The 27,187-nt window shown below is 42.9% G+C and overlaps 1 protein-coding gene and 1 pseudogene across 4 annotated transcripts in view; both read left to right on the top strand.

The window, feature by feature from the left end:
- IFNAR1 (interferon alpha and beta receptor subunit 1) overlaps positions 1-8,132 on the top strand; it is a 30,493-nt gene extending 22,361 nt beyond the window's left edge. For 3 of the 4 annotated variants that reach the window (XM_028844854.2, XM_015132942.3, XM_015132940.3), the window contains exons 9-11: positions 3,316-3,466; positions 4,193-4,338; positions 5,874-8,132. In XM_028844854.2, the coding sequence (XP_028700687.2) occupies positions 3,316-3,466; positions 4,193-4,338; positions 5,874-6,107 (531 nt within the window). In that variant the 3' untranslated portion in view covers positions 6,108-8,132. 4 annotated transcript variants of the gene reach the window in all.
- A 41-nt stretch (positions 8,133-8,173) lies between these two features.
- Positions 8,174-9,058, top strand: LOC144340173 (uncharacterized; annotated as a pseudogene).
- The last annotated feature ends 18,129 nt before the right edge of the window (positions 9,059-27,187 follow it).

The following is a 27,187-nucleotide window of genomic DNA, read 5'->3' as shown; positions in this document are numbered from 1 at the left end:
GCGGGCGGATCACGAGGTCAGGGGATCGAGACCATCCTGGCTAACACATGAAACCCCATCTCTACTAAAAATGCAAAAAATTAGCTGGGCATGGCGGCGGCCGCCTGTAGTCCCAGCTGCTTGGGAGGCTAAGGCAGAGCTTGCAGTGAGCCGAGATCGTGCCACTGCACTACAGCCTGGGCAACTGAGCAAGACTCCATCTCAAAAAAAAAAATAAAGAGTGATTAACTCAGATATTTACAGAATGAAGAACATGAGCATTTTTCATGTTTTGTACTATAGAGTTATGAGTGAGCTACATCTGGGCGCAGTTTACTTTTAAAATACAGATTCCTGAGCCTGTTGTTACTGAATCATTATCTCTGGGGATGGAGCTCATGAATTTGCATTTTTTTAACATGATTCCTATGTATTCATCTAAACCCGGGTTTCTTAGCACTACTGACGTTTGGGCTGGATAATTCCTTGCGGGGCAGGGGGGACTGACCTGTGCAGTGCAAGATGCCTGGCAGCATTCTGGCTTCTGCCTACTAGATGCCAGTAGTGTTCCTTCCTAGTTGTGACAACCAAAAATATCTCCAAATATTGTCAAATGTCCTCTGGTGGCTCCTCCAAGGGGACAAAAATTGATTCTCATGGGACAAAAGAATCGATAGTACAGTTGTTTTTATTCCTCCAAAACCATTGGAAAACATTCTTCCAAAGTTCAGCTTTGCCCAACAAAATGTTATTCCTTAGTCTTTAATTTTTTTTTTTTTTTTTTTTTTTTTTTTTTTTTTTTTTTTTTTGAGACGGAGTCTCGCTCTGTCGCCCAGCCCAGGCTGGAGTGCAGTGGCGCGATCTCGGCTCACTGCAAGCTCCGCCTCCCGGGTTCCCGCCATTCTCCTGCCTCAGCCTCCCGAGTAGCTGGGACTACAGGCGCCCACAACCGCGCCCGGCTAATTTTTTGTATTTTTAGTAGAGACGAGGTTTCACTGTGGTCTCGATCTCCTGACCTTGTGATCCACCCGCCTCGGCCTCCCAAAGTGCTGGGATTACAGGCGTGAGCCACCGCGCCCGGCCCTAGTCTTTAATTTTATGATGGGGGAAGGATTAGAAAAAAATTGCCCAAAAAGTAATGAAAAAAGGGTTGACAAACACTGGTCTAAACCCTAAAATTCAGGTACCACTGACAAAGATAATATACACCATCAGATAATATACATGTTTCCCAGATCACTTCTTCCTTGTGGAGTGTTAGTCAAGGATCTACCTTTAAAACTCCTGTCCAGGCAGGCTGGTGAATTCTTTCACTTTGCTTCATTTTCTATTGGAAATCTAAGCAAATTCCATTGATTTGGCTGCTTCCCTTTTTCACTGTCTAACAACACTGTAACCATAGCATAATGTAGCCCATTGAGAATTATGGTCAGTTTTCAGATGTCTGTAGATCAGACAAACCTAAATTTCTATCTCACACTACTAAATTGTGTAACGTTACTCAAGGTGCTTTATCTCTTGGAGACTTTGCTTCCTCTTCTCTGAAGTGGTGGTAATCATAACAACTAAATTTTTCAAAAGGATGTTTATAAGGTTTAAAAGGAAGTAACAGATAGCAAATACCTAGCACATGGCTGGACAAGTAGTAGAGATTCAATAGATTGTAGTTGCCATCTTATCCTATACTGGATCATATATCAGTAATTATTATTATAGAAACTCTTATTGAATACTTATATGTAAGGTACTATGCTAAGTATTGCACATGAATTGTCTGAATCATTCTTCAAAACAACGCTGCCAAATGATGTGATTGGTTAAATTGCTGTTTGGCAAATACTTGGGATGGTGCCTTCATCCCGGCATCACCAGACTGTAGATGCTGGAGCCCGAGTAGATGTGCTGAGAGCAGAGGCCTTAAGTGTGCTTGCAGAGTTTGGCTTGGCTCTTGCGCTGCTCCTGTTTGCCAGGGAGAAAGCGTATTCCACATAGTCTCTGGTCCAAGGAGGATTAAAGGCTGTTGGAGCTGACCTAAACCCGATGCGATGCACAGCCTCCATGGGAGCTCCCCAGCCAGTCTGTAGACTTGCGAGTGAGAAACTACATAATCATGTTGTGAGCCACTGAATGTTAAGGCAGTTTTGTTATATCTTTTTTTTTTTTTTTTGAGACAGGGTCTCATTCTGTCACCCAGGCTGGAGTGCACTCATGTGATGTCAGCTCACTGCAGCCTCGAATTCCTGGGCTTAAGCGATCCTCCCACCTCAGCTTCCCAAGTAGCTGGGACTACAGGCACATGCCACCATGCCCAGCTAATTTTTTTGTATTTTTGCTAGAGATGGGGTTTTACCATGTTGCCCAGGCTTTGTTTGTTTGTTTGTTTGTTTTGGAAATAGGGATTTCCTCAACCTCCCAAGTAACAGAGACTACAGGCTCACACCACCATGCCTGGCTAATTTTTTTGAAATTTCTTGTAGAGACAGAGTCTTGCTATGTTGTCCAGGCTAGTCTTGAACTCTTGGGCTTCAATGATCCTCCTGCTTGGCCTCCCAGAGTGCTGGGATTACAGGTGTGAGCCACAGGCTTGTTAGACATTATTCTGCAATAGCTGACTAATACAGATAGGAGCAATAACTGTCCCAATTTTACAGGTCAGGGAATCAGGCAGAGAGAAATTAAATAACGATTGCAAGACCACACAGCTGTAAGTGATACCTCTTCATAAGGCAGTTTGAGGCCCAAACCCGTACTCTTAACCATTCTGTCACTAATCAGAGGTAATACAATGGCAATTACCCCAGACTTGGCATGTACTTATAAATCAATTAGAATTCTCTTAGGAATAGATCATATGCTTTTTGGCAGCAGCATTTTTAACTTTCTGATTTGGATATAGTGGTTTGTCTAAAACAAATTTATATTTCTTACACATATACCCTGTAATCCCAGTGCTTTGAGAGGCTGAGGTGGGTGGATCACGTGAGGCCAGGAGTTCAAGACCAGCCTGAACAACATGGTGAAACCCCATCTCTACCAAAAAAAAAAAAAAAAAAAAAATAGGCGTGGTGGCATCTTTACCTGTAATCCCAACTACTCAGGAGGGTGAGGCAGGAGAATCACTTGAACCCAGGAGGCGGAGGTTGCAGTGAGCCCAGATTGCACCACTGCACTCTAGCCTGGGTGACAGAGCGAGACTGTCTAGAAAAAAAAACAAACACGTACCAACTACGTGGGAGAGGCCAATGTTAGACTGAACATAAAAGAATTGAGAAAGTACATATTCTCTGATTTCATGAGGTGACTAAATTTCATCAATGATTTAATTATATTTTCTAGAGAAAAATTATCAAGAAAAAAACTGATGTTACTATTCCTAATTTGAAACCACTGACTGTATATTGTGTGAAAGCCAGAGCACACAGCATGGATGAAAAGCTGAATAAAAGCAGTGTTTTTAGTGATGTTGTGTGTGAGGAAACAAAATCAGGTCAGAATCTTTTATTATCTCTTTTAAAAATGTGACTAGACAGAATAAAAGTAATTCTATACTGAACACTGAAAATTGTAAAACATTTTCTCTTTACTGCAAAAAAATATATAGAATGTTTTCTTCTTGAACTACATAAATCAAAAGTAGACTTTCTAGAAAATATTTGTAAATGCATAACTCTCAAGTTGGTGTTGTTGGATGCTTTATATTTCGTCCAGTAGCCCTATAATTAATTTCCTTAATTTATTGCTCTTTAACATTTAATAAGACTATTAGTTTAAAATTTTAAAAATATCCTTAACATAATTATCATGTAGAAATCACTTAGTTCCATTTTGAATTTTTTTAATGTGGGAACTGGTTTAGTCTCATTTTCTATTTTACAGTTTCAAGTGTTGACTGGTAGAGGCTTAGTCACAGAATATCTATTAAATTTTGCTAGTTGTATGACATACGTGTAAGTGCTGAAGGATACTTGCATGTTTGGCCTGTATGTCAATATTGTATTTCTCCCTGAGGATCTCTTCAGTTCCCACGCCAATCTTTAAATGTAAATGTCATTGTCTATGGTTGGTGTGGACTCAGTGCTACCAGAAATATTTTTAAGAGTATTATTTAATACATTTTATATTTCCTTTCATATGGCTTGTCTTTCACACAGCTGTCAGCACTATTAGGGCATTTGTATGTCAAAACATATAAATATCATGTATATCTTTTTAGGAAATACATCTAAAATTTGGCTTATAATTGGAATTTTTACTGTATTACTTGCTCTCCCGTTTGTCATTTATGCTGTGAAAGTCCTCTTGAGATGCATCAATTATGTCTTCTTTCCATCACTTAAACCTTCTTCCAATATAGATGAGGTATGTTACTTTCTTTATTTTTTTTTTTGTCAACAGCTAGGAAATGAACAGGAAATGTGTTTGATTTCAACAGGATATATATAGGTTTTCTTGATATCCAGAAAATAATAGAGACTGATTTGGGTATTTTCTTCAAAGTTTTAGCCAATTAACTTTAAAAACAGTAATTTAATATAAATAATAACATAGCATGGGATAGTAATGATTGTCCTTAATTTCATATTTTTCTGGCAATTCCTAGATTCACTGTGGCATTTGTTTTACCATTTAAAGCCTGTGATTCTTGGCCAGGCATGGTGGCTCATGCCTGTAATCCCAGCACTTTGGGCAGTTGAGGCGGGTGGGTCACTTGAGGTCAGGAGTTTGAGACCAGCCGGCCAACATGGAGAAACCTTGTCTCTACTAAAAATATAAAATTAGCTGGGCGTGTTGGCACACACTTGTAATCCCAGCTAGTCGGGAGGCTGAGGCAGGAGGATCGCTTGAACCCAGGAGGTGGAGGTTGCAGTGAGCCGAGGTCGTGCCACTGCACTCCAGCCTGGGCGACAGAGCAAGACTCTGTCTCTAAATAAGTAAATAAATAAAGTCTGTGATGTAATTCTTTTCAGTGCAGACAGTCCGCAACTTACGCCGTTGGAATTATGTCCCACATTTGTCAGGACATAATTCCATTGTAAGTTGGGAGCATCTGTATATATCCAGAAGACTGAAATATTCTATCAGTGTAGAAAGCATATTATATAGGTGAAATCACACAAAATGAAATAAAACATGAGACTTTTTTTTTATGACACATCACAGTTTTTTGTTTGGCACTTCTGTGAAGTTAGCATATTAAATGAAAGCACTAAATGGTGAAGGCCTAAGCGTAGAATCTGTTCCTGGGAAATGATGCACTCATCTAGGGTGGCTTTTATGAATTTGAGCGAGTCACTAAGGGCAGGTAAGCAAGTACCCTTGGCTGTAAACTACCCCGTAGAGGTGTGAGGAACAAAGGAGATAAACCTTAAGAGCCTTACCACTCTAAAAATGCTCAGTAAATATTAACAATTTTACTGTTACACCCCTGAGCACAAGAATGTCATTCTGTGTACTCTAATATTCATAGCTATTATTTAAAATAGACTAAAAGCTAGTTACAATAGCTAATAATTTCTCACTTGTGCTTCTTTTGGATATCTATGGGTTAGATACAAACATTTTTATTATTTCAAAAAAAAAAATGTCATGATCCCAGAGCCCTCCCACTCCTGTCCTTTCCCGTGTTCTTCCCCACCTACCCCTGATGGCACAGTGTACCTTTCTTAGGTACTTTTCAAAGACTCCCACAAAAGGTACTAAGATAAGAGTGACCTCACTAATGATTTTAAACATTATAAGGCAATTAGTATGTTCTTAGGTGACTTTTTAATATGCAGACCAGAAGATAGGTTTTCTCAGTAATGGACATAAGAAACTAAAGCTATTATAACTAGAAAAGGAATTTTTATTATTTTAAATAATTGATTTCTACTCTTTCCCTTTTTTTTAATTAGTATTTCTCTGAACAGTCATTGAAGAATCTTCTGCTTTCAACTTCTGAGGAACAAATCGAAAAATGTCTTATAATTGAAAATATAAGCACAATTGCTACAGTAGAAGAAACTAATCAGACTGATGAAGATCATAAAAAATACAGTTCCCAAACTAGCGAAGATTCAGGAAATTATTCTAATGAAGATGAAAGTGAAAATAAAACAAGTGAAGAACTACAGCAGGACTTTATATGACCAGAAATGAACTCTGTCAAGTATAAGGTTTTTCTGCAGGAGTTACACTGGGATCCTGAGCTCCTTGCCTTCCTCTCAGTAACTACAAAGAGAACATTTCCCTGTTTCGGGGAAGAAAAAACATCTTCAGATCATAGGTCCTAAAAATACAGGCAAGCACTTTACTATTTAAAAATGAAATTACAGGCTCAGGCACAGTGGCTCATGCCTGTATCCCAGCACTTTGGGAGGCCAAGGCAGGCAGATCATGAGGTCAAAAGATTGAGACCATCCTGGCCAACATGGTGAAACCCCATCTCAACTAAAAGTATAAAAATTAGCTGGGCATGGTGGCATGTGCCTGTAGTCTCAGCTACTCAGGAGACTGAGGCAGGAGAATCACTTGAACCCAGGAGGTGGAGGTTGCAGTGAGCCGAGATAGCGCCACTGCACTCCAGCCTGGCAACAAAGTGAGACTCTCTTTAAAAAAAAAAAAGAAAGAAAAGAAAGAAAGCAATTATAAGAGTTGAGACAAACGTTTCCTACATTATTTTCCACGTGTAAAATCTTGAAAAAGCCTGTCATTGGACCTGCATTGGATGAGATGAGTCAGATCAAAACGATGGCCACCCGTCTCCCTCTTGCGAGCCTAAGTGCAACTGTGCTCGCTGTGCACTGTGGCTAAGGATGGTGTGTGTGTTCCTGTCCGTCACTGATGCTGCTGGTTACTGCATGTGCCACACCTATCTGTTCGCCATTCCTAGCATTCTATTTCATTCCTCCTCTGGAGATATTTCAAACATTTGGTCTTTTAACACTGAGGTTAGGCCCTCAGGAAATTTATTTAGGAAAGTCTGAACACGTTATCACCTGGTTTTCTGGAAAGTAGCTTAGCCTAGAAAATAGCTGCAGATGCCAGAAAGATGATCCCTAAAAATGTTCAGGGACTTCTGTTCATTTATCCCAAGAACATTGGCTTCTACATCACAGTATCTACCCTTACGTGATTTAGGATTAAAGCCAGGCAATTTTTTACTGCACAGTAAGACTTCTGATTCAAAACTTACTAGAACAATAGTTTCTGGCTGGAATTTGCAATCCCTGAAGTCATAGAAAATAAGTAACTATCTAATTAGAGAAATAATTGTTGTATTTTAAGATCTGAGAGTGCGTACAAGTTTTAATATACATGCCATGCCAGAAGATAGTGTATGCAAGAAGTCTTGGGACCAGAAAATGGCCATGATGGGAGACTGACACAGAAGAAGAATGCTTCCATAGGAAAGAGGTCGCTGGCCTTGGTGCAAGAGGAAGAAGAATGTTCCACTGGGAGCCTGAGCGCCTAATCAGCTCTCAGTGATTAACCCACTCTGTTGTTATGGGTGGTCTCTGTCACTTTGAGTACCAGGCTGGCTTCTCTGCACTGTCTAGCAGTATTCAGATACCCCTGCTGCTCAGCCTGCTTGGCCTTAAAATACAAATCATTGAACTGAGGGGGAAAAAAATGTAACTAGGACGAAAAACCTAATTTAAGAAATCACATAATGCTTTCCAAAGGCATCTACAACTTATTTTTAAATTACTTGCTACTGGGGATTACCCATGGATATCCTTAATAGGCAGGAAGTCTGGGAATTCTGGTGGCCTCTAGGGCAGAGTTCTCAGAGCACCGTTCCGGCAAGGACCAGTGAAAGAGAAAAGAGACAAAGTTAGAGCGTGCTGGGAAGCGGCCATTGCTAAGGCCAGTCTGATTTAAGTAGTCATTTCTGCTGAAAAAACAGATCATCCTGTTGGAAGAAGAGGTTGAAGGCAGCTGCCCTCGGGAGGGCTGTGGTGCTCAGCACATCCTGGGCACGTAACGTGTCTGCAGGCCACACCATGCGTGTCCCCGGACCTGCCACCTGGCTTCTGGAGTGGTTCAAGCAGAGCATAGTGAGCCATTGAGGAGACCCAGGAATCTCCTCTGAGACCCAGCTCTCTGCCGGAGAACCCCACACTGACACATTTTCATCTTTCAGACCAGAGGCTGTGTTTTTGAGACTGTCTCACTCTGTTGCCCAGGCTGGAGTGCAGTGGCTTGATCTCGGCTCACTGCAACCTCCGCCTCCCGGGTTCAAGTGATTCTCTGCCTCAGCCTCCCGAGTAGCTGGGATTACAGGTATCCACCAACACACCCCGTTAGTTTTTGTATTTTAGTAGAGACAGGGTTTCACCATGTTGGCCAGGCTGGTCTTGGACTCCTGACCTCGTGCTCCACCCACCTCGGCCTCCCAAAGTGCTGGGATTACGGGTGTGAGCCACCATGCATGGCTGGCCTGACCTTTGGAAAAGCCCTGTCACTTTGGAAGTTTGTGTCTTTAAAGAGGCGGTTGGAAACATATCCTGACTGCCTGCCACCATTGCTTATCAGACTACTGCAATTCAATGATCCTGCCCAGGACTTCTGGCCCTGGGTTCACCACTGGGAAAACGTGCTTCAGACTGGATAGCCTAAAAAGGAGTAATAATGCCCTTGTAGGTTGTGGAGAAGGGAAAATACGACACCAGTGAAATTGTTAGATCTCTAGGAAGTTGGAGCACAAGGCTTCACGTTTTGAGACCATCTGTGGTTTTCAGTGAACAAGCACTGAGCACCAGCAGCAAACAACAACAACAACAACAACAAAACCTCGTTTTTACCTCGTCTTCTAGACATTAAAAGGCAGTTGCATTCCACTCTTCATTGTGTTCTACATGTTGCTTCATCAGCATATGCTTAGCTGTAAGTGACAAGTATATTTTCTGAACAGAAATTTACTTAGAAATACCATGTACTTGGGTGTACCAATTAACTGCCTTAAAATTAGCATATTGGTAGTTCTTGGAGAGACCAAGTATAATCTAAGAATTTATATGAAAGATTTGTATCATTAGAGCCAGAAATAATTTTGTATTAATATATGATACAGATTAACATATATGTACCTGTGTAACTTTTGACATGAGCCTGTAAACATACTCATATATGTACCTGCACATGTACCCACGTGGTGTGGGTGTTATTCCTTTAGTATGGACTTAAAGTACTTATTCGTATAGCTTGTAACTAAAAATTAGAACAGCTCCCTAGAATTACGAACTTTAAGAGTCTGACCAGAAATTTGCAACTTACAAAAAAGTTACTTTTAAAAATATAAGTTAGGGCTAGGCACTGTGGCTCATGCCTATAATCTCAGCCCTTTTGGGAGGCAAAGACGGGAGGATCACCTCAGGCCAGGAGTTCAAGAACAACCAACCTGGGTAACATGGCCAGACCCCATCTCTAAAATATATATACATATACACACACACACACACACACACACACATATATGAGTTATATCTAGAGAGAGATATATATGATATATTGTATATATCATATATATATATTGTATGTATCTCATATATATATATAACTTAGAGTTTGTATCTTCCCCCAAAAGAGGCTGTAATATTTACAGCAGCCTCAAATTGCTCTTAAGGGGTTTGGGTGTGCAGAAGCTTTCCTTTCCCTACCCAGGGCCCTGTGACTACCTAACATGTTGTGTACTGATCTGTTTGCTGGCTGTCTCCCCTGCCCCACTGCTACAACAGAGGCTCCAAGAGAGCAGGGACTTTATTATTCATTACTGCATCCCCAGTAATGAAGGTACTTAGAAAATAATTATTGAATGAATGAAATCTAAACTGAATCTGAGGGTGTTTGCGGCAGTGTTTGTTTTATTGAATTGTAGAAGGACATAACTGTGTGTTCAGTGTTTTTGTGCAACAAACTTGTACATTTTATTTCACTTGTGTTTTGTCTTAAACCCTACTGCTGGAAACAATTTTATATAATAAGCAATGGGCCCAAAAGTCTGGGGGTTTTTTTGTACTTAGTGCGTTTGTATGCAACAGAGATGCTGCAGCTGATGCCTTTAAACGGTATTCATCATGGAAGGGCTGAGGCCTGTGCTTGGTGTTCCACAGCCCAGGGTTGGGCATCCTGAAGGAGCCAGAGCAGCCGTCACTGTCCCCAGAGCCTGTGGAGATAGAGCCCGTTTGCTGCTTTTTCTTCCCGCTCTCGAGACATGGCTGGAGCACAGTCTTCATTGAATGAAAGTCTGCTGTGGTATTGCATAGCCTTGCTTTCTTGAACTAATCTGTTTGCCCTTCACAAGTATTTCTTCTGTCAGGATTAGTTCGTTCCAAGGAGGCTCGTCAGTCTCACAGGTAAGTAGATCTCTGCTGCCGTCTGGACACGTTTCACTCGGAAGTTGAATACAATTTGTATTCAGGCTGGGAACCTGAGCACACATTTGTGTTTCTAAGCTTCCCTTTTTTACAGTGGACAAGGACACAAATAATACATAAATCATCCCTAATGCCCAAGAAATGCCCTGTTACTTAGTAATGACAAAATACCGGTAACTTCCAGTTGTTTCTCACTACCTTTTTTCTTGAGTAGGATGATAACAGAATTACAACTCTTGAGGGCAACATATAGGTGGATATTTGTGGTGTGATATTGATGGAAAAATAGCGATATTTTTCTTTACCTGAGGGAAACAAAGGCAAGAGGGGAATTTGATAGTGCCTCGTAACAAAGGATTTCTGAGTTTTCCTCCCCTTTCTGTGATCTGTCTCCACCTGGAACTTATGTTCTAGCAAAAGACATTTTGTGGGTGAAGAAGTGATTGATGATGAGCATGAAGAAAATGTTGGCAGTTCCAGCCTGGCCAACATGGTGAAACCCCGTCTCTACTGAAAATACAAAATCTAGCCAGGCATGGTGGCACACGCCTATAATCCCAGCTACTGGGGAGGCTGAAGCAGGAAAATCGCTTGAACCTGGGAGGTGGAGGTTTCAGTGAACTGAGATCGCGCCACTGCACTCCAGGCTGGGCGACAGAGGGAGACTCCATTTCAAAAGAAAAAAAAAATGTTGGCAGAGAAGATATTCTGTTGGTTTTTTTTTGTTGTTAAGGTCTTGGGAAAAGGGAGGAAGTTGAAAAAGTATACCACTCAATAGCTGGATTAAATTAAACATTACTTCTCACAGTGACTCACCACCCTTGGGCCTCCCTCCCAGATTTTCTGGATCCATAAAGTTAAGAAGAAAAACCTATTTTCCTATCTTTCCAGTAAAAGGACCCTTTTTTCTAAGCATAGTCCTTAAATATATAATAGGCTTTTTGTGTACTTGACTCTGTCTATTCCCAAATTTTATAATATTTTTAATATTCTGGAATTGTACTTAGAGGAAGAGATGATTCTGAATGTTGTAGTATAAAAGTACATCCTCCACTCTGAAATCTCCCTGAAAGACCTCCCCTGCATACATGTGTAGAATTCATGCCCTGTCTGTGCCTGCACCTGCGGGTGTGTCTAGCGTGCTCCCTAGGGAAGGGATTTTTATACCATTTGCCTATATTTGGCAAGCTCCATGGAAGCAAGGACTTTTTTAACTTTGTGACTGACACTTGGTTATGTAAGTGTTTCACAGTGATTGAGTGGGGACATTGACGGTACAGACACTGAGTACCACTAGGGGGCAACAAGTCACCCTGTTGAGGCTGACAGTCGGTTACTATTCAATAATTCGATTCCCCGAAGATGTTTATACAGGTGGTTTCTTAAAGTTCTGTTTGTGATTATCTCGAGCAAATGAGGAAAGGAAGCTAGATGTGAAGAATCCTGTGTCCCCATGCTCTCACCCAGAAATGGTTTGGTAGTTACAAAGCAAGATAGAGCAGTTGAGCAAATAGCCCACCAGGTCCTCTACCGCTACCACCTTCGCCTTTGAATGAGCAGGACTTTGTAGTAAGCGAGTTGTTGAAAAGGAGCTCCACATCCTTAGTACCGGCCTTGGAGCGGGTGGGAAGAAGTAGGCATTGCTGCAGAGCTGAGATGAACCTGCAAGGAGATCATTTCCTCTGGGAATGATCACTGCACTGCGCCTGGCTGAGAGGACTCATTAGCTGTGATTCCCTTCCTTAGTCTCACCTGTTGAAGATGGCGCAGAACAGTTAGAGCCATGATCAAAAAAGATAATACTTTAGGGTCTCCTGTCCTATGCGCCCCCAGGGAGAGGCCAGACCATTCAGGGTACCAGCTGGAGGTTATAACTAGGGTGGAGTGTGGAGACAGTGTTTTGTATCACTACTTCCTTTTTGTTTTCTTTTAGGCAGTTTCCCTCTTGTCACCCAGGCTGGAGTGCCATGGGGGGATGTCGGCTCACTGGCTCACTCCAACTTTCACCTCCCAGGTTCAAGCAATTCTCCTGCCTTGGCCTGCTGAGTAGCTGGAATTACAGGTGCCTGCCACCATGCCCAATTAATTTTTGTATTTTTAGTAGAGAGGGGGTTTCACCAGTTTGGCCAGGCTGGTCTCCTAACCTCAGGTGATCCACCCTCCTCGGCCTCCCAAAGTGCTGGAATTACAGGCATGAGCCACCGGGCGCCCAGCCACTGCTTCCTTTGTCCACTGTACCCAAGAAATAGCCTATTATAAATGGCCTATACATTTTCCTTTTTCTACAGGGCATTGTGTAAAATGTTTAGTTCAATTAACTCACATGGGAAGGACGGACTAGAATGCTTTCCTTTCGTCTTAATTCAACTAGTTAGCTCAGGGCCATATAAAATGATAGTTAATCGCTTTTAGAAAATGCAAGAGAGCAAATACAACTTTTCCCAAAATGATAGGCAAATTAGTTTGTTAGGTATACTCTGAAATTCTCTCCCAAATTTCTCTACAAACCATGAAACAGTATCTTCATACATTTTACTCAGAGGGTTCATCTTAAGCGCAACTTTTGTATTACTGAAAATTACTTGCATCTCACTGAAAATCTGTTCCGAGTTATATTGACTTTTTGCAATATTTACAATCTTTTTGACTGCATACATGATAGGAGGAACATGGAATGGCTTTCTAATAAAGGAAGAACAGGTGTCAGGTCCTTAATTTCACCATCTGGCACTTCTTCCTCCCAGTCACACATCTATAGTTCAGACACTCCCCAAAGGGCTCAGCTGAGAAGAACTGCTCTCCATCTTGTCTATGGTTGAGAAAGTGTGGCGGAGTTGGAGAGAGCTCACTTAACTTGCCGCTTCTCTGAATGTAGAAAGTAGCACAGCACACTGGCCTCGATATGCCCGATGACTGTTCTTTTGCTAAACTGTTAGGGGTGGAAGGTATTCCTAGATACCTTCTAGGTAGGTAGAAGGGGTAGAAGAGTTACTGGCAGCAAATCTGTATGAGTCTGCAGCAACCTCAATTCTTGCCTCTTCAGAAGAAATAATTTGAGGGACTTAAGGTAGAAAAAGAGACTGAGGCAAGTTTCAGAGCAGGGGTGGAAATTTATTTAAAAAGGCTTTAGAACAGGAAAGAAAGGAAAGTACACTTGGAAGAGACTCAAGCTGGCGACTTGAAGGACAAGCTCAGTGTTTAACCTTGGACTAAACCTAGGGCTTTATAGGGTGGCCCACCTCCGGCATCTTCCACCCCTTCCCCTCATTCTTCCCTTAGGGTGGGCTGCCCGCATGCACAGCGCCCTCCTTAGGCTTGGGAGGTGAGTATGTGCAGTGTGATTAGGAAGTTGTGCGCATGCCCATCTGAGACTTTCTTCGTTTTCCAGTGGAGTGTCCCCAGAAGGTCATACTCTGCCATTTTGTCTCTTACTGCACATGCCCGGGCTTACTCATCCAATTCCTTGAGATTTTGTTAGAAGTCGATTACCAATCTCAAGGTTTTTATCTGTTTGGGGAGTTGCCTCTCCCTGGCGCCTGCATTCAATTAACCCTTCAGTGTGACAGCTGTGGACCATCAGGAGATTGTTTCTTTCTGGGACCAAATTTGCCATTGCCAGATTATCATTTTTAGAGAGGCAATGTGATAACTGCACACACATCACCTGATGATCGCCTGACATTCCTGGTGGGGCTCAGGGAGAGTCCTCTCCTGCCCGGCTCATGCGTGTCGAACTACCTGTGACAAAACTGCAATTCAATATGATTCCACAGGCTGCCCACGTGGCCTGGCCTGACCTCTACCTGCCTCTCCCACCTTCACCTCTTGCCTTTTGCCTCCTTACCTACTACACTTGAGCTATATTGGCCTCTTTTTTGTTTATCGAAACTCTTTCCCACCTCAAGGCCTTGACAGACAGGGGCATCTCCCTCAGTGGTGGCCCCACTGCCCCTCCCCGTTCATTCTCACCTGGCAGTCTCCTTTTTGAAGTCCCAGCTTTCATGTCACCTTCCCAAAGAGATCTTTCTGCTAATCCCCGATCCCACTCCTAGACCATTTTCTTCACAGTCCTTACCAAAATTTGTCATTGTTTTTCTTTGTTTGGTTACTAGTTTATTTTCTATTTCCCCCACTAGAATCTAGACTCAAAGAGACAGAGATCAAGTATGCTTTATCCACTAATATATACCCAGATCCAAGCATGGTTCCTGGAACGTGTGGGTGCTTAATTCATATCTGTTAACAAAAGAATAAGTAAAATAAATGACAACCAAAAAAGTTTCTATATTTTCTGCAGAATCGTGGTTAAGGATGTCATCTATCATATTACCCAATGATGTTCTAGCAAAGATTAATAAAATAAAATTCTTTATGAAAAAAAAGTTTGTATTTCCAGAGTGCTAAATTGAAGACAGACTAACAAGTTCAGCAAAGTTAGTATCAACACACAAAAATCAGTTGCATTTCTATGTACTAACAATGAACAATTTCAAAAGGAAATGTTTAAAGCAATCCCATTTATAATAGCATCAAAAAGAATAAAATGGAAATAAGCTTAACCAAGGAGATGAAGAACTTGTATGCAGAAAAGTGTAAGACATTGATGAAAGAAATTAAAGAGGAATAAAGAAGACCCAAATAAATGGAAATATATCCCATGTTCATGCATTGGAAGACTAAATATTGGTAAAATGTCCATACTACCCAAAAGAACCTACAGATTTAGTGCAATCCTATTAAATTCCTAGTGACATTTTTTGCAGGAATAGAAAACTATTCTAAAATCCATGTGGAATTTGAAGGGGCCCTAAATAACCAAAACAATCTTGATAAAGAAGAAAGTTGGAGGCCCCACATTTCCTGATTTTAAAACATATTATAAAGCTATAGTAATCAAAAAGGTGTCTTACTGACATAATAGTCATACAGTTCAATGGTACAAATTAGCCCAAAAGTAAACCTTCACCTATATGGTCAAATGATCTTTGACAAGGATGCCAAGACCACACAATGGGTAGAGAACAGCCTCTTAAACAAATGGTATTGGAAAAACTGGGTATCCACATGCAAAAAATGAATTGGATTCTTATATTACAATATATTTAAAAATTAAACTGAAAATGTATTAAAGGCTTAAATATAGGAACTAAAACTATAAAACTCTCAGAAGAAAATTGAGAGACTGTAAAAATATATATTTGATCTTCAACCTGTTTCCTAACATACAACTCCTAAAATCTTTAAAATCTCCAAAGTGATTTTTTTGTACACTAATGAGTTTATTGGTTGTTGGCAGCCCCTGCATAGCTTCAGGGTGGGGGATGGTCACTGGAAAGACCAAGGCATGATTAGAGGGTTGGGACTTTCAGCCCACCCCTCAACCTCGAGAGATGGGAGGGGGGCTGAAGGTTAAGTTGATCACCAATGGCTAACGGTGTAATCAATCATGCCCACACAGTGAAACTCCCATAATAACCCAAAGGCTTAGGTTTGGAGAGCTTCCTGATAGCTGAACATGCAGAGGCTGCTGGAGAGGGCATAGAATCTCTGCAGTCCTTCTCACATACCTTACCCTACATATCTCTTCATCTGTATCCTTTGTAATAGTCTTCGTAATAAACCAGTAAATGGAAGTTAGTGTTTCCTCTAGTTCTGTTAGGCAATCTAGCAAATCAGTTGAACACAAGGAGGGGGCCATGGGACCCTCAGTTTATAGTCGTTCAGTCAGCACAGGTAAAACCTGGGGCTTGCAATTGGCATTGGAAGGGGGCAGTCTTGTGGAATGAGCTCTCGACCTGTGGGATGGAAGTGGCATGGTTTGTCTGGGGTTATACCTGAGGTTCGTTGCCCCACGCCAGGGAAATCGAGGATGGGGACACACAAGGAATGGATTTAAGAGCAGAAGTTTAGCAGGCAAAAGAAAGAAGAGAGAGCTTCCCCGTGCAGAGGGAGGGGTGCCGAGCAGGTTTCCAGGTTTATGGTGAGATGTGGTTGCTTTTATAGATGAGCTTGAGGAAGTGGTGTTTGATTTGCGTAGGGCACAGAGTATTGGTTGGACCAGGTGTCCCATTTACACAGCACAGGAAGAGGCTGGCCATCCCACCCTCATCTGTTATGGCAAATGGCATCTCTACCTATCCAAGGCCATGTTGCCTGCTTTTTTTACTGCACACGTGGCAACAAAGAAAAGGGAAAAGGGAACTTACATGTTGCATGTACCTGACTTCCAGGTATCCCTTTTCTATTGGCACAGCGGCTGGCATTTGCCTATGCAAGCTTCCAGTTTGCATATCTGTGTTTGCAGCTTGATTTTTCAGGCTCTTTTTGTTAGAAAATAAATGATTTGGGGCTTCTTTTTATTTAAAGGGAAACCTTACTGAGGACTCTCTTATCCTCACTAAATGCCTCAGTAAATTTTGTTTAGTTCTTGTATCACGATCTGATGCTATCTCCAGGTAGACAGTGTCAGAATTAAATAGGAGTGTCTGCTGCGGAACTGATTGCCTTCTTGTTAGTGGAGATAGATCACTACACATTTGGTCACAGAAGTCTTCTGTGTTGATTGTTGTGGCATGAGAGCAGAGGAAAAACGGTGTGAATTTTTTCCCCTCAAAAACATAGGGGAAATCTTCATGATATTGGACTTGGCAATGATTTACTGGCTATTAGACCAAAAGCACAAACAACAAAAGCAAAAGTAGACAAATGAGACTACATCAAACTTAAAAACTTCTGCATATAAAAGGAAATAATCAATGGAAAAGACAACCTTTGGAATTGGGAAAAGTATTTGCAAAATATTTGCTTTCATAGATTAGCAGATAAAATATGGTATTCACATCCTGCGGAATATTATTTAGCCTTTAAAAAGAAAGAAATTCTGTCATGTGCTACAGCGTAGGTGAAGCTTGAGGACATCATGCTATGTGAAATAGGCCAGCAACAAAAATATAAATGCCATGTGATTCTACTTATATGAGGTGTCTAAAGCAATCAAATTTATAGAGACAGAAATTAGACCGGTGATTGCCAGGGGCTCAAGGAAGGGGAAAATGGAGAATTGTTCAATGGCTATAAAGTTTCAGTTTTGCAAGATGAAAAAGTTCTGTAAATAGGTAACACTACTGAATTGTACATGTAAAATGGTTAAGATAGTAATTTTTTTTTTTTTTTTTTTAAGAGACAGGGTATCACTCTGTTGTCCAGACTGGCCTCAAACTTCTAGGCTCAAGCGATCCTTCGGCCTCAGCATCTGGAGTAGCTGGGACCATAGGTGTGTACCACCACACCCAGCTTTAAAAAGGTCACTATTTTATTTATTTATTTTTAATTAGGGCAGACTTAACAGTAAATGATTCATTCTTGGTTTCTGATACATTATTTCCTCCTTTCTCTAAAGGAAGTCTGCGGTCTACCATTATTTTATCTGCCCAGAATATAAGTATAGTAATGTCTTATTACAAGCTACACAAATCCTTTTCCAAAGTGAGTGTGCAGACTGGGTGTGGCAGCTCACACTTGTAATCCCAGCAATTTGGGGGCTGAGGTGGGCGAATCACTTGAGGCCAGGAGTTTGAGACCAGCCTGGCCAACATGATGAAACTCTATCTCTACTAAAACTACAAAAAGTAGTGGGGCATGGTGGCACACACCTATAATCCTAGTTACTCAGGAGGCTGAGGCAGGAGACTCAGTTGAACCCGGGAGGCAGAGGTTGCGGTGAGCCAGGATTGCACCACTGCACTCCAGCCTGGGCAACAGCGTGAAACTCTGTCGTGAGTGTGCAGTTAATCACGTAGGCTTGTGTTGATGTCAGTATAAGGCAAGTACTTCCTCATTGCTCTACATCAGTAAAGAAATGTGAACGCCAAGGTTTAGACTGAGAAGTAGGGCTGGGAGATTGGATGGAGGCAAACTTTAAACATTTCATGTCTTAATTTCTGCTGGTTTACCCCCAAGAGAATTTTATAAATCAGTTTACTTCTTCATGTTTTAATCGACATTTAAAATATTTCCTGACACATTTAAATAGTTGCAAAGGATATACCTTACAGTAGGTTGTAAATATTCACATTTTAAAATAAACTTGCTTTATAACTCTTATAAATGCATTCAATGGAATCTAATATCAAAGCAATTTGATACCCATCATTGTCTACTTTGAAATTACAGAAACTCGGCCAGACCTGGTTGCTCACTCCTATAATCCCAGCACTTGGGAGGCCGAGGCGAAAGGATCGCTTGAGTCCAAGAGTTCAAAATCATTCCGGGCAACATAGTGAGATGACCTTGTCTCTACGAAAAAATGAACAGAATTAGCCAGGTGTGGTGGCACACCAGTGGTCCCAGCTACTTGGGAATCTGAGGTAGGAGGATCTCTTGAGCCCTGGAAGTCAAGGCTACAGTGAGCCAAGATTGTGCCATGGCACACCAGCCTGGGCAACAGAGCGAGACCCTGTCTCAGAAAAAATTTTTAAAAAATTTTTTACAAAGAAACTCCAGAAACTCTTCTTTATGGGTTCTGAAACTTTACATCATTTCCTTTTCTCCTTGAATTCATATTCTTATCCCCACAAAAGTTTATCTTCATGCAGTAGATTTATTGATCATCTGTCGTATATCTCACGCCTATAATCCCAGCACTTTGGGAGGCTGAGGCAGGCGGATCACTTGAGGCCAGGAGTTTAAGACCAGCCTGGCCAACATGGTGAAACCCCGTCTCTACTGAAAGTACAAAAATTAGCTGGGCACGGTGGCAGGAGCCTGTAATCCCAGCTACTCGGGAGGCTGAGGCAGAAGAATCACTTGAATCCCGGCGACAGAGGTTGCAGTGAGCCGAGATCGAGTCACTGCACTCTAGCCTGGGGGACAGAGTGAGACTCCATCTGGAAAAAAAAAAAAAAGAAAAATAGCTTTTCTGGATTATTATTGCAATTATTAGTACACAATTGATCAAAACAAATATTTCATAACTTTGATAAATAATTTTTGAGCATAAAAAGTCCAGTTTCACTGGAAATGTGTAGCAGGACGAGCCGCAGACAAAACTCTTTAGACACTGGATTAAAGAAAGAAGAGGTTTTTATTCGGCTGGGAGCGTCAGCAGACTTGCGTCTTAAGAGCCGAGCTTCTTGAAAAAGAAATTCTTGGCCTTTTTAAAGGCTTACAGCTTTAAGGGGTCCATTTGAAAGCGTCATGATAAATCCAGCAAGGGTGGGAAACGTGACTGGGGGCTGCATGCCTCAGCTAACAGAGCAAAAAGTTTTACAATGCTTTTTTCATACAGTGTCTGGAATTTACATATAACACTAGTTTAGGTCAGGGATTGATGTTATTATTGTTACTTTTTTTAACTCTAAGGGCCGGGTGGTGGTGCCAAAGTTGTCTGGCTATTTATCTTACTTTTGTTTCTTTCTAACTTTTTGCTTTCTCTTTTTCCTCCTGTCTTGTGAACTAGGCAAGGTCGGGGGAGGAGGGCAGCAGGAGTAGTAGTGGTCTCCTTCCTTAAATGCATCTCTTTGATTTGTTTATTTACTTATTTATTTATTTTGAGACAGAGTCTCACTCTGTCACCCAGGGCTGGAGTGCAGTGGTGCTATCTCAGCCCACTGCAACCTCCACCTCCCGGGTTCATGCGATTCTCCTGCCTCAGCCTCTCAAACAGGTGGGATCACAGGTGCACGCCACCATGCCCAGCTAATTTTTTGGATTTTTAGTAGAGACAGGGTTTCACCATATCGGCCAGGCTGGTCTCGAACGCCTGGCCTCAAGTGATCCGTCTGCCTCAGCCTCCCAAAGTGCTGGGATTACAGGCATGAGCCACCACGCCCAGCCTGGAAATGCATCTGGATGGAGCTTCTTCCCTCTTCCTTCAATGACTGCAGGTGTCTGCAGATGAACATGCGTCTTGCTACGTGGAGACAGGACCTAGTGCCTCTGCTGCTCCTGTTTTCCATGCTTTGGGGTGAGGCTTTGTGATGGGCCTGGAAGGAATCCCAAAGCGTCACCTCCACTCCAGTCTTTGGATTCTTTCTGATTTATAGGTCAAAAGCTATTTAGTGAACATTTATCAAAAATTATCTCTATCTAGTTACTGAGCATGATGTGAAAGGAAAATAAAATCTTGGGACTCCAAGTCACTCTGCCAAAAGAAAAAAATTAAGCTGAAAGCTGAGTCGTGCAAGAAGCTGCCTTTCCTTTTGTTCCTAAGCAGAGAGCTACAGGTAAAAGTAAGTATCCTGGGGGGATATTTAACCTACTCTGTGTTCACCTTATCTTCTGTAAAGTGCTGATTTTCTGAACATCCAAGGAATAAATAATTGACTATTCCCCTACCTGCTCCTTTTCTCTTGCACAACTTGTGGATTCAATAATGTGACCATACCCTCCTTCTTTCTGCTCCAGCCTGTTTTTTCCCTTATACTGAAGCCCTCAAAATCATCTTTGGAGAAAGGCACAGACCTGTCTCCTGGGCATTGTCTTTAACCTTGGCAAAATAAACTTCCCAATTGAGAACTGTCTCAGATACTTTTCAGTTTACAATCAACAGTAGCTAACATTGACTGGGCATGGTGGCTCACTCCTGTAATCTCAACACTTTGGGAGGCCAAGGCAGGTGGATTGCTTGAGCCCAGGAGTTTAATACCAGACTGGGCAACATGGTAAAAAACCCTCTCTACAAAAAATACAAAAAAGTAGCTGGGCGTGGTGGTGCACACCTGAGTCCCAGCTACTCAGGAGGCTGAGGTGGGAGGATCACTTGAGCTCATGAGGTGCAGGATGCAGTGAGCCAAGATTGAGCCACTGCATTCCAGCCTGAGTGACAGATTGAGACCCCGTCTCAAAAAAGAGAAAAGAAAAGAAAAAACCCATCCGCTAACATTATAAAAATAGAAACTGCCAAACATTATACGTCTCCTGAGGGACGGATCAGGAGTAGTCTTGAAAAAACCCATTGTTAGGAATGATAAATTCCTCTTCAAAGGGTTTAATTGTGTAAAGTTCTTGTTCTTTGTTCAGAAGCCCAACCTCCTTGTACTCTCTTGTTTCTAGGCTGCAAACAACTCTCCCACTCTGGTTGCGCCCTGACATGCCCAGACATGTCCAGACACGCCTTGTACTCTAACAGACAAACTATCCCTACCCCCTCCTTCTCTTAGCTGCACGTTTACCATATTTAGAGAAAGTTTAAGTCTTATCCAATCGGGTTAGTTTAGATCGTGCGGTCCAACTCTAACCAATGGGGAAAGGACACAGGAACAGAAGCTGCGTGAGGGGTAAAAACCCTTCTCTCGTTTGTTCGGTGTGCTCTTGCCAGTGGGCGGACACAGGCAGCACCCTTCTGCAGAAGTAAATGTGCCTTGCTGAGAAACTTTCTGTCTAAGTGCTGGTTTTTCTTTGCGGCACTGAGCACTTGTTTCTAACACCATACTGACCTGGCCTTAGATTGAATTGCCAACTTATAGAAAATACAGGGGACAAAGAAACAGGTTACATGACACTGTACCGATGCTAACTCCAGACTGTGAGCAAGTCTCTATGACAAAAGATCCAGTTTCATTGACAAATAAATTGCAAGGAAAAAGAGGGAGAGCTTCTCTCTTTTCTTTTCTTTTCTTTTCTTTTTTCTCTTCTCTTCTCTTCTTTTCTCTTTTCTTTTTTGGGACAGAGTTTCACTCTGTCACCCAGGCTGGAGTGCAGTGGCACAGTCTCAGCTCACTGCAATCTCTGCCTCTCAGGTTCAAGCGATTCTCCTGCCTCAGCCTCCCGAGTAGCTAGGATTACAGGTGCCCGCCACCACACCTAACTAATTTTTGTATTTTAGTAGAAACTGGGTTTGCCATGTTGGCCAGCCTAGTCTTGAACTCCTGACCTCAGGTGATCCTCCCACTTCAGCCTCCCAAAGTGTTTGGATTACAGGCATGAGCCACCGCACCCAGCCAAGCTTATCTATGTTCAATTTTGTGTGTGTGTGTGTGTGTGTGCATGTGACAGAGAAAGAGAGAGGAAATCACATTTATGAGATGGATAGTGGCAAGAGGCAGGCAAATGCCTAGGGGGATAGCAGCGGGTCCCTGGTGAAACCCCACTGCTAAGCCAAAGACAGTTTAAAGCCTGACAGTCAAGCTACAAGTCAAATCCACGGACTGGATTGAGAACCTGTCTTCCCATTTGGTGCACTTTCCTCTGATTGATCCCCACCCTTCACCTGTTTTATATATACCTCCTAATTGGTTTTCTACACTATCATGCCTTCCTTTGAGTGATGTCTTTGCTTTAGCGTTTTTTGCATACTCACAAACCAATCAGCATGCACTCCCCTATTCTGAGCCCATAAAGGCCCCAGGACTCAGCCACACTGGGAGAGAGAAACCACCTGACTGTGGGGGTCAGGGACCAGCCCCACGTCCATTCTCCACTGAGAGCTGTTCTGCTCAATAAAATTCTTCTCTGCCCATCTTCCCCCTTCGAATTGGCAGCGTATCCTCATTCTTCTTGGACAAGAGCTTGGGAACTGGGTACAAGCCATAACGCAGGTGGGGCCGAGTGGTCAGGATGTCTCCAGGAGTAGGCCTGGGGCTGAGCAAAGCCCAGGCAAGGTAGGGGGTGGGGGTGTGTGTCCCCAGTCATGGAGGTCCCTGGTTGGCAAAGTGGTAGAGAAAAATCCTGTGTCAAGACAATTAAAACTTTTAACACCAACAATTTTTTGTTTTGATATGGAGTCTGACTCTGTTGCCCAGGCTGGAGTGCAAGGGTGCAATTTCAGCCCACTGCAACCTTCACCTCCTGGATTCAAGGGATTCTCCTGCCTCAGCCTCCAGAGTAGATGGGACTACAGGTGCACACCACCACACCTGGCTAATTTTGTATTTTTAGTAAAGATGGGGTTTTGTCATGCTGGCCTGGCTGGTCTTGAACTCCTGACCTCAGGTGATTCACCCACCTCAGTCTCCCAGAGTGCTGGGATTACAGGCATGAGCCACCACACCCAGCTAAATTTTTTTGTTTTATTTTGTTACATAGATGAGGGCTTCCTATGTTGCCCAGGCTAGTCTCGAACACCTGACCTCCCCTCATTATGTGATTATGTGCTAGGACAACAGTCCTGAGCCACTGCACATCCCACAATTTTTTGTAACATGAATTACTAACTTATTTTGTGCCAGGTAATAATATTATGGTATCTTGTGCTTTAAATAAGATGCATCTGAAATGTTTGTAAATGAGGTAAGATGGTATTTGAAATTTACTTCAAAGGAACACTGGAGGAAGGGTACAGAAATTCAGGGCAGTGCAATGGCTGTAATGCACCATGCACAAGGGAAGGCCTTATTCCTCCATCTGCTGAAGCATTGCCAAGAGACAGCCTGACTCTGTCAGTATCTTCAAGAAGCACCTCACTGAGGAGTACCAGCCTGTGCTGAGCCCTTCTCTGTGAGAGTCCACATCCAGTGTCTTCTCCATCAGGGCTTGCCCCACTGGGTCAACTCCCAGGGCCATCCCCTAGAGCTCGCTCTTCCCAGCCCTGCTTCCTTCTCTCCCTTGCATAGATTTGATCCTGGGAGCACTCCCTGTTCAACTTCCTGCAAGCTAACCTGGATCTCAGAGCCTGCTCCTAGGGAACTCATCCTGTACAAGTTGAAACAAAACTGGCCGTGAATGGATAATTCTTAAAGTTGAGTGTGGTAGGTAGAATTCAAAGATGGTCCCCAAGGTCCCCACCTCTGGTGTAAACATGCTGTATCATCCCCAGTACTGTCTGCCAATAGATTTTACACCTGTAACTAGGTTCTATGGCACAGTTGACCTCTAGCCAGGGAGAGTATTCTGGTGGGCCTGACTCAAATCACATGAGCTCTCCAAAAGTAGAGTTTTCTCTGGCTCCTCCCAGATAGCAATTCAAAGCACAGGGATTCAACAGGCCTCTGATGGCTTTAGGATGGAGGGAGTCACAGTGCATGGGATGCAAGTGACTGGTAGCAGCTGGGGCATACACTGTGGGCAGTCAGCATGGAAACAGGGTCCTAGGTCCTACAGCTGCAAGGAATGGAATTCTGCCAACAGGAGCAGACTTCAAGGAGAATTCTCCCCAACAGAGCCTTCGAATGAGAACACAGCCCAGCCAACACCTTGACTTCAACTTTACAATATGCTGAGCAGAGAGCCTACCCATGCTGGACTTCTGACTGCAGGGTTTGAGCTAGTCCATGGATATTGTTCTAAGCTGTTAAGTTTGCAGGAATTTGTTGCACAGCAACAGAAACCTAATATACTAGGCGACAGGCACAGGGAGGTTCATAACCCTAGTCTCTCTATTTTTGTACAAGTTTCAAATTTTCCATAGTGAAGAAAACCAAAATATTTCACCCCTAAATATATTTCCTTGACATAGTTCAAGATGGCAATTCAGAAAGGCTAGAAATACAAGAGTAACTAAAATGCTTTCTTTTGTCAGTGAGATTTACATCTGTCGAGAAAATCTGCACTGATGCAACCAGGCTTCCTCTCAGGCCCTCCCTTGTCCTATCCAGGAAAGATTAACTGAGAGTCAGATGTCTTTAAAGGTCCAAAAAGCATTCATCATCTATTCTCTCTGAGTGCTGCTATCTGTGAAGTTTCATCTATCTAACAAGACCACCTTTGCTAACCAGACCTCATCTTCTCCCCCTCTCATACCTGTTTTGCCATGATTCAAGTCCCCATTCTGTCTGTATACTCACGAAGGCATGGAAGCTACTGAGCCCCACTGGGGAGTTGGAGTCTTCACTCTGGGGTTCTCCTGTGTGCACATTAATACATTTGAATGCCTTCTATCCTTTTAATATGCCCTCTTTTTTTTTTTTTCTTTTTTCTGAGATGGAGTCTCACTCTGTTGCTCAGGCTGGTGTGCAGTGGCATGATCTCGGCTCACTGCAGCCCCCATTTCCCGGGTTCAAGTGATTCTCCTGCCTCAGCCTCCCAAGTAGCTGGGATTATAGGCATGCCCCACCACACCTGGCTAACTTTTGTATTTTTAGTAGAGACAGGGTTTCGCCACGTTGGTCAGGCTGGTCTCAAACTCCTGGGCTCAAGCGATCCACCCACCTCGGCCTCCCAAAGTGCTGGGATTATAAGTGTGAGCCACCAGGCCCAGCGTTAATCAGCCTTTTGTCCATTGATTTTTCAGCAAAACTTCAGAGGGTGAAAAGGAAGTTTTCCCTTGATCCCCATAACAGTCATCATAAATGTTTAACATTCTGATTTTCATGTTGCTAATCAATGCTGAGTGATGGGAACTCAGCTGAGTGGCTCATTATACTTCTCTGTAATTTCAGGAGCATATAAAATTTCCCATAATAAAACCTACAAAAATTTGTTTAATGATTGATTGGTCAGCAGGCAATTTGAGTAGTTCCTACTTACATTATTTTTGTAAGCAAATATTAATGAGTGCCAGCCTTCTTAAAGGGCTTGTCACCCAGTCACTGGAATCATTCTGTTTCCCAACTGAGTTGTTTCTTAGCTTGTGCCCCAGAGATTTTCACACCCAGGTCATCCTAGTGAGAGTCCGGGGGGGGAGAGAAGAGCATGCTTTTCTTTATGAAGTGAAGGAAGGGTGATTGTGGAAGGGAAGGTGGAGAAGAATCTCAGAACATGGGCCCTGAAGATGAATTGTAGGCAAAAGCACTTATGGAAGTTGAGAGATTGCAAATTAATTACATGAAAGCAGTGGTGGCAGTTTTACCCTCAGAGGAATTTCGCATTGTCTGGAGACATTTTTGGTTGTCACAACTGGAGGGTGAGGGTAGGTGCTACCAGCATCTGGTGGGTACATGCACAGAGCAGTCCCTTTTTCCCCACCCAAGTATCATCTAGCCCAAAACGTCAACAGTGACCAGGTGGAGAGATTATGCCTTAAACACGTCTGTGTCTGCACTTCTGGAAAATGACCAGGAACCCCTAGGATTGCGCATACTCTTTTTCTTTTCTTTTTTTTTTTTTTTTGAGGCAGAGTCTCACTCTGTCACCCAGGCTGGAATGCATGGTGCAATCTCAGCTCACTGCAAGCTCCACCTCCCAGGTTCACACCATTCTTCTGTGTCAGCCTCCCGAGTAGCTGGGACCACAGGTGCCCACCACCACACCTGGCTAATTTTTATTTTTTTAATTTTTTTAGTAGAGATGGGGTTTCAGCATATTAGCCAGGATGGTCTCAATCTCCTGACCTTGTGATCCTCCCAAAGTGCTGGAATTGCAGTCGGGAGCCACCACACCCGGCCGAAGCGTGCATACTCTTGGCTTTGTTGCTTTGAGAGACATATTTCGATTTTTCTGCTACTAAAAATGATTGCTTCTTCTTGGGGAGGTATGAGTATGTGATGTTGCATTTGTCACTGTAGAGAGGCCAGCAGCCCCTAGGTCTGTAGCAAGACATTCATGCCCTCACTTAATGCTGAAGGAGACCATTTGACTGGCTCCAGAGGGCATCGCCCAGGTGCTGTGGGTGTGGTAGGATTGTTTTTGGGGAACCCTGGGGCCAAGCCTCACCTTGTGGGTGGAGTAAAGATATTGCTCCTAAAAGAAATGAGAATGGGCTGGGCGCAGTGGCTCACACCTGTAATCCCAGCACTTTGGGAGGCCAAGATGGGCGGATGACGAGGTCAAGAGATTGAGACCATCCTGGCCAACATGGTGAAACCCTGTCTCTACTAAAAATACAAAAATTAGCTGGACGTGGTGGCACGCACCTGTAGTCCCAGCTACTTGGGAGCCTGAGGCAGGAGAATTGCTTGAATCTGGGAGGCGGAGGTTGCAGTGAGCCGAGATCACGCCACTGCACTCCAGCCTACCAATAGAGTGAGACTCGGTTA

Source organism: Macaca mulatta, chromosome 3 (genome assembly GCF_049350105.2).
Source record: "Macaca mulatta isolate MMU2019108-1 chromosome 3, T2T-MMU8v2.0, whole genome shotgun sequence".
In the NCBI taxonomy this organism is placed as follows: Eukaryota; Metazoa; Chordata; class Mammalia; order Primates; family Cercopithecidae; genus Macaca; species Macaca mulatta.
The sequence above is the reverse complement of the archived record's forward strand: the minus strand, read 5'-3'. Positions and strand labels throughout refer to the sequence as shown.